General features: G+C 47.9%; 1 protein-coding gene across 1 annotated transcript in view; it reads left to right on the forward strand.

Moving 5' to 3' along the window:
- Nucleotides 1-7,382, forward strand: part of T265_01655 (hypothetical protein) — a gene marked incomplete at both ends in the record, with an annotated part of 59,643 nt that overhangs the window by 26,961 nt on the left and 25,300 nt on the right. Inside the window, 3 exons of the mRNA XM_009165721.1 lie at nucleotides 5,941-6,224; nucleotides 6,409-6,796; nucleotides 6,897-7,355. Of these exons, the coding sequence (XP_009163985.1) occupies nucleotides 5,941-6,224; nucleotides 6,409-6,796; nucleotides 6,897-7,355 (1,131 nt within the window). The remainder of the gene's footprint in view (nucleotides 1-5,940; nucleotides 6,225-6,408; nucleotides 6,797-6,896; nucleotides 7,356-7,382) is intronic.

A 7,382-nucleotide genomic window follows, 5' to 3' on the forward strand; every position in this document is an offset into this window, starting at 1 on the left:
CGGGGTGCCCTCCGGTAGACGTAGCCAGCCACGAATATATTGTCTGATGTAGTTGTCCAATGTTGACCGAGCACGAGCGAATGTGTCAGCCTTGGTATCAGGTAGTTCCTCGTGTTATCGATTCTTTGACGCGGCTTCAACGGGGCACGCGTCACTTCTTCGAGCAGTTTGAGCAGGTGCTGTCGGTGGTTGAAGACCCTTTCCCCTTGGCTGCCATGCAACCCAAAAGAAGCACGAGGGCTGGGATACTGCCAGGGGCAACCAGACAGACAACCTCCCGACAGGGGAAGTCGGGAGGCAGAGGTCGGGTTCGAACCGTGGACTTTCCGGTCAGTAAATTCGCGCTCTAACCAGTTGAGCCCCCCCCCCCCCGCGGCACAATTTATATGATATTTACTGCGCAGCCCCTTGGTAAGTTCCAAGCACAGGGTCAGCCTCTGCAATGCCGCCTAGGGTCACGGGAGCGAAAAATGGAAAATCTTATTTCTAATTGTGTAATCGTTTGGGATTTAAAAGCAGCTTGGATTAACCATGCATCGCTGTGCGAAATCGCTAACTGATCTGCACTGGTTCGACCAAGTTAGGTAACACAGGTCAATGCAACCTTACGTGCGCCTGGAATGGATCTGTAACCTTCGAACCTCCAAGTAAATCGCGCAATTTTTGACCATGAAGAACAGCTTGCATTGGAGGGAGCGTTCTCGTAAAGAGATGCATCACGCTCACTCTTATAAATTCGAAAGTCACCCTCGTTTGTGGCCAAAAGCGTTTTTTTTAGTTTGACCGACTGATGCAGTTAGTGTACACCTGTTTCTGCCTTTTGTAGACGTAATACACTACTCATAGGGTTGCTGAAAACTCTTCAACAGTCCACGACTGGTTTCGTCCTTCTTGGGCCTCACCAGGTGGGTGCAGTCTCCGGGTTTCCGTCAACCTCGTGTTCTAGTTGAACTCGTTGTACGAAATTCGACTTATACACTCATCTGCATACGAAACTCACCTGGAACCCAGCTGAATCTTTTGTTTATGATGTTTTTAATCTGCCTTCGTTCTACCGTTTTCGACATTTCGTCAGCTCTTTCCACCGCATCCTCAGCCCAGGGAAGCGTCTTTGTCTTAATTAACGGGTACACAAAAATTGTAAAGTGGATGTGTTTGAAATCTGTTTGGTTGTCTTATTCTTTGTCCTGTCGTGGGCACCGTTCATCATCTTGTACTACAAGAACACAGCGAAGTGGACGGTATTTCCAGTGAGTCCAGAAGATACACTTTAATCATGGAGCAGAAGTTCGATGAAAATTAGCCAACCCAAACAACGATGCATCCCAGTAACTACTGAGCCCTGTAGACTCCCTTCTGTAGCTTATCAGTTCTCATATGGTGTTGATCTGTTCCCTTGATGATCGGTAGGTTCGTGCGGATTATCCATAGTCCTTAGCCGAGTGAAGAAATCGTCATCTCATGCGCTTAACTGAGCGATACACATTCAATTTTATTCACCATCACGGGTCCGCTAACGAAGTCTCAGGATGCAACATTCATTTTCAGAACGTCTATGACTGGGACGAATCGTAGTGAGTTCCAATATGCACTCAGTACTCTGCGTGGTCTGAATGAATCCATCGACCCAGTTGCGCCCACTCTCCATTCATCATTCACACTGCCTATAACCGGGTGCGGTTACCATTTCTTATTTCAACAACTGGGTTGTATGCTGCTGTGTGCACACGCACTGACTTTTCTATATACATGCATGCACTATGATACACCACAAAGAAGCGACAGGGAAGCTCTTCGCCCCTGGCGGGGTTAGTTCACGCATGTTCGATTAACTGGGTCTGACGACGGGGTTATCATATGCTAGCTGTGGAATTTCGGTAACCGCTTTCCGTGTGTTTCTATTGTGAGCAGTTTGATGAAAGAGTGACGTCTTGCTTATTATTGTTTAGCTTACAGAGTTTGACCGCACCATCACTGATAATCGTCAACCTGTGTCCCCAGTGATCTCATCGCTCGTCGTATTATCCTCTAAGGATGGTGCTGCGAGTCAGCTACAATCCAATATGCGATGCTCTTATTAATAAATAACAATACTTACTGTTTCCCCTGATGACCTCTCTTGGGCACAAAGGTTACTGCACTGAAATTAGCCAGCTACTTCGGTAGGATCGACCATCAAATGATCCTCTAGCTGGCAGCGTGAAACCTGTATGCAATAGCGCAAAAGACGTTTATCAACACCACCTAATAGGGTCCGGGGCGAGATCGCCCAAGTGGTTAGAGCGCGAATTTACTGACTGAAAGATTCATGGTTCGAACCCCACCTCTGCTTCTCGACTTCCCCTGTCTAGGCTTGGGCAACCTGGCAGTATCCCAGCCCTCGTGAAACCTTCAAGTGGCATGGCAGTCAGGCACCGGAAGGGTGCTACAGCTGAACCTAATAAGGTCCAAAGCTTCTCTTAACTGATTTTTTTCTGGAACCAACCAGAAATCTGTTATCCAGCTATAATCACTTCATTTTAGGCATGCTTTCGAGACAGACCCACTGGGACTTTCCTAAAAATCTCTGGGATCTGTGCTACACGGTTTACAGATGTACTCAACATGAGAATTTGTACTGTTTGTCATGGCTACATCGTTCGGCTCTTCAGATCAATGGTTGGAGATATTGTCGGACAAGGTCCAGTCGCACCCTCAATGGCGTTCATGCATCCGAGCTATTGCCTGCAATGCATAGCTCCCTTTTCAATTAACTCACTTAAAAGTACACTGACAGACCAGTACTTACGCACCAAACTATCGGCTCCCGCCTCCGATACGCAGCTACCTACCCTACCTTCGATGGACGAAATTGTGGCAGCTACAACCACCGTACGACAAGTACCTGGTTCTTACAACTGATAATGATGGTGTTCAGCTCTTCCAGGCTAGTTTGTTGGTGACTGTGAAGCATGGCCTAAAGGGACGAGCAACCGAAGTCTCCCCCCCATCCCTGAACATCCATGTTTCATGCACAGGCTCTCATCGGTGAAATTGCAACGTATAAACTAGGAAACGTAGTTTTGGTGGTGTAACTAATACTCTTATTGAGGAATGCCTCCAGCACCACAAAATACAGCTCCCCGGACAGGTGATACGTACGCTTACTGAGTTGTCCTTTTCCTAGAGGGATGATGTTGATCACCATGCCGAATCCGGACTGACACGAGGCGAGTATTATGTGGTATCAGGCCAGAGGGGGGCGAGATGGCTCAAGTGGTTAGAGCGCGAATTTACTGACCGGAAGGTCCGTGGTTCGAACCCGACCTCCGCCACTCGACTTCCCCTGTCTAGGCTTGGGCAACCTGACAGTATCCCAGCCCTCGTGCTTCCTTCGGGTGGCATGGCAGCCAGGCACCGAAAGGGCGCTACAGCTGAACGATTTTTTTTATCAGGCCAGAGATTGCGTTAAATATGGCTATTCACTTTAGTTTACTCGACTTTGAACTGATCTTAGTAACTTTCTACTGTCATTTTTCATTTCGAACTTTACGATTACCTGAATTAACGTGTTCGCCATAGACCATCACCGACGCCCTTCCCGTAGGTTCTTTCTGTAATTCTGCTTCACACTGATCATTTGCGTTCTGAGGATTTCAAAGTCAAGGACATACAAAAGCAGTACTTGAAGAAGACGATATCATGCTTCTCAAATTGACTACTGTTGGACACAATAGAATGCAGAGTTTACCGTTACCTTCCTTCACCTATGGGTTTCAGCAAACGTTTTTTCACGGTGGCCTTCACTTTACTGTCACTCTGTCAATGTCTGTCGTTCCACAAATAGGTTTTCCCGCGCGTGAGGACCACACCGAAGAGACACTTTGCTGCGTGTTTTTTTGCATCCTGTCGACTTAAGCTTCATGCATCCTGTTGTGGCTCTGATTCTGGTCTAATTAAAAGGAGATATGCTATATCTCCGACACTTTACAAAGCTGTTACTAATTCATGTCGCACAATCACTCGATCCTTTCGATAGCGGAATTGTTTTCTGATGGTAATGCGAGGAGGTTTGAGGAGGAGTTTTCATCTTTCATTCAAGCAAATCTATGCTTAAAAGTTGAGTAGCGCGGTGCAGCCGTTTCATCCTTATTAGAATTCATCAGTAGTGCACATCTCACAAAGCTCAGACTTCCGACCAGTGGTTGAACACAGCCGTTTGGCCGCGAAGGACTGATCGGCAGTGTGATTAGCTCTCAGTTAGACACTCGCTCTTCAGTCACATCACATGGATACCAGAATAATTGCACCAAGGCTGGGGGAGAATTTTCAAACGATGGTGGTGTGCATGTGCACCGTCCGAGCTCGGTTCAAGCTTTGCCGACCAACCACTGTGTTACCTCGCCATGTACAACTGGAGGTGAACGCAGACCAACTTTATCCATTGAGTAAAGTCCGTTTCTATTCAGCGATGTAGATGAATAACCGGAACAAAAAAACAAACAACAGCTCGGGGCGTAGATAGCTCGGAAACCGATCAAGAGCTGGACGAATCCCACTCAACCAAATCCGAACAACTAAAGTTCAAAACTGCTTCCACCAAGAATTTTCGTAAACCTATAAAGCTCAGTACCTCTGATTTATAAAACGAGATTTCCTTGCTTAATTTCCCTGGTCATTATGTCCAGCAGTTCAACGATAGCTCAAGCTGTTCAGGACCCTAACCATGCATCTGTCATAAATATAAAAACATAACTAAATCGTTCAGCTGTAACATCCTTTCAGTGCCTGGCTACCATGCAACTCGAAAGAAGCACAAAAGGTGAGATGCAGCCAGGTTGTCCAGGCCAGAGCAGTAGAGATGTGGAGGTTGGTTTCAAACTATAGACACTTCAGTCAAGTCCTAACCACGGAGCTATCTCGAGCTCCGTCATTAATATGCCGCTAACCCGTCCAGCTTACTTTATCCGACAGACGGATCCATTGGCTCTGCCAAATTTCGCTCCAGGTCTTACACAAATCAATCCATGTCAATAGTGAATGATTTGGAAAAATACACGGCCATTCTATCAGCGGTAGCTGAGCCGATTGTGAGCATTGTGATGATGTGCTGTTGCTGTTTCAGTTGATCATACACACTTTATCACTTGTAGTTATTGCCAGACATCAATTTAGCATTCCAATGGACTCGCTGAATACCGAGCGCAACTTCTGCGTATATACGACTATGGTATAAGTCACAGTATGTGAGCGATAAGCGTTACAGACACAGGCACACCAGTGCGGAACAGCTGGCTGACTAGCTCCGATGCATGAAGTCACAAAGACATGCATACTATCGAATCTGTATGGATGGAAGTCCTGGTTTTAGGATTATCACGTAGCATTCGCATCGTGTCATCCATAACGGATCCTGAATATGTTTAGATGGTTAGGTATTTTTTCGTAGAGGCTGTTTGTTACAACTACGCGATTTCATCTTCATTCTCAGGTTATGATTCCTCGCCATTTTTGCTTTCCTTCGAATGATTTTCAGCGCCAACATCGGATTTTGGTTCCTCATCCGAACCGGTGGTAGATTACTGTACTGTTGAGGTTATGACTGATCGTCCGCGTGCCCTGACTAGCACGCGCTGATTTAGGATGGACGAACGAGTGTGGATTCTTGTTCTCATGTAGCATCGCTGAGAGACTTTGTGTTCAGTTTCACCTTGGCTGACATTTCTTTCATCTGTAGGACAACACTAAATAACGCAGTGCCAATCGCGCGAACAACGGTCTTCGAAGAAGTCCCCGTATTCGTTCTTCTTGTTACGTCAGGTTTTTTCTACTAATTTAAGCGAATCTCCCTTAGTTGGCCTCACCGTTCTAATTCAATTTTCCTATTCTATCGTCCCTATTTGTCCAGTACTTCCTCTCCCCTTTGCACGGGGCGTTTCATTCCCGCCAACTGCATCACAGTATGCAGCTGCCGCCGCCGCTGCTGCGGCTGCCGCCGCAGCGGCGCGGCCACAGCACGGCAGCAGCAACCTCAGTACCCGGTGTTTCGGAATTCATGGGATTCTCCTCATGGTCCGTTGTTGTCTCATTCACCTGGACTACATCCGGTTGCTGTGGGTGGTGTCACACCGAAGAACTCCAGATCAACCAGCACTACTCCAAAGCCAACGACCCCACATCAGCTGTTGTCCTCTCCGGTGATCTCTAATTCGGCCCTCAGTCCGTTTGCGCTCAACTCGAATTCGGTAAGCACCGGTCATCCCCAGCTAGCGAAGCCTTATTCTGGATCGCTCTGAAAAAGTTTTATCGTCTTACATGGATTGACTTAAAACTCTGGTAACTAGCTCTGTGGTGTGTGAGCTTTCGTGAGTTTAGTTGTTATATCCTCTGGCAGTCGTACACCTAAATTGACTTCCTTTTCTTGTACAGCGTTCTGCAGATGCTCCACTGAACCCATCCTCACCGTTGCTACCTGCCCTGACCGGGTTGCACCCTTCTTTGAGTGCATTTATGGCCAGTCCACTGTATGACGCAGCAATTCAGGCTGCAGCTGCCTCGGCTACTGGATCACCTGGTTCAACGGGATCGTTGTGGGGTGTTGCCCACCCCACCACTTCGCTCCAGCAATCACCGCAGTTGACCCCACTCGAGGCGACTTCGATGGCTCCCAATTCTCATACATTCGACTCCATTGCAAACTCTCAGTCAAAATCCTCCCCGGCCGTAGCTGCAGTTGCAGCTGCTGCTGCAGCCCTCAGTCAGTCGCCCTCGCCAACGGCCGCTGCTGCCTTCCATTCAGAGCTGCTCAAGGCTGCGAGTGAGTTCCTAGATTTTTTACTTCACCTTTTAGTGAAGTTCGTCTCAACGTAATATTGGAGCGATCTTGAAAGCCGTTCACATGACAGTTGCTCTGACAGAGCGTCACTTGTGGCGTCAAAAAGGCATCTCACTGGATCTGAAGGGTCGTGTGTACCAGGCTACAGTAAGGGCTGTGTTGTTGTGTGGTTGCGAGACATGGCCTCTTCGGGTAGATGATGTGAGGCCTCTTCAGGTTTTCGACCACCGATGCATCAGAAGCGTGGCTGGTTTCGGCTGGCGTCAGCGTATCAGTAACGAGGTGATTAGAAAACGGGTATTTGGTTGTGCTGCAGACACCTCATTCCGGGAAAACATCCAGCATCATCGACTGCGATGGCTCGGTCATGTGCTACTCATGCCGAAACACCGTCTACCAAGACGAGTGTTGTTCTCCGTGCCTCCTTCAGGATGGCGCAAACCGCGAGGTGGACAGCATATGACTTGGCAAAAAGGCGTGAAAGAGATCACGAAGAGTTTGGGTGTTGTTGGTGTTGTGAGACTTCCAGGATGGGGTCCCCGTGACCCCGTCTGTGCTTGGCTGGAGA

The sequence above is a fragment of the Opisthorchis viverrini genome, assembly GCF_000715545.1.
Source record: "Opisthorchis viverrini unplaced genomic scaffold opera_v5_18, whole genome shotgun sequence".
NCBI classification, from domain to species: domain Eukaryota; kingdom Metazoa; phylum Platyhelminthes; class Trematoda; order Opisthorchiida; family Opisthorchiidae; genus Opisthorchis; species Opisthorchis viverrini.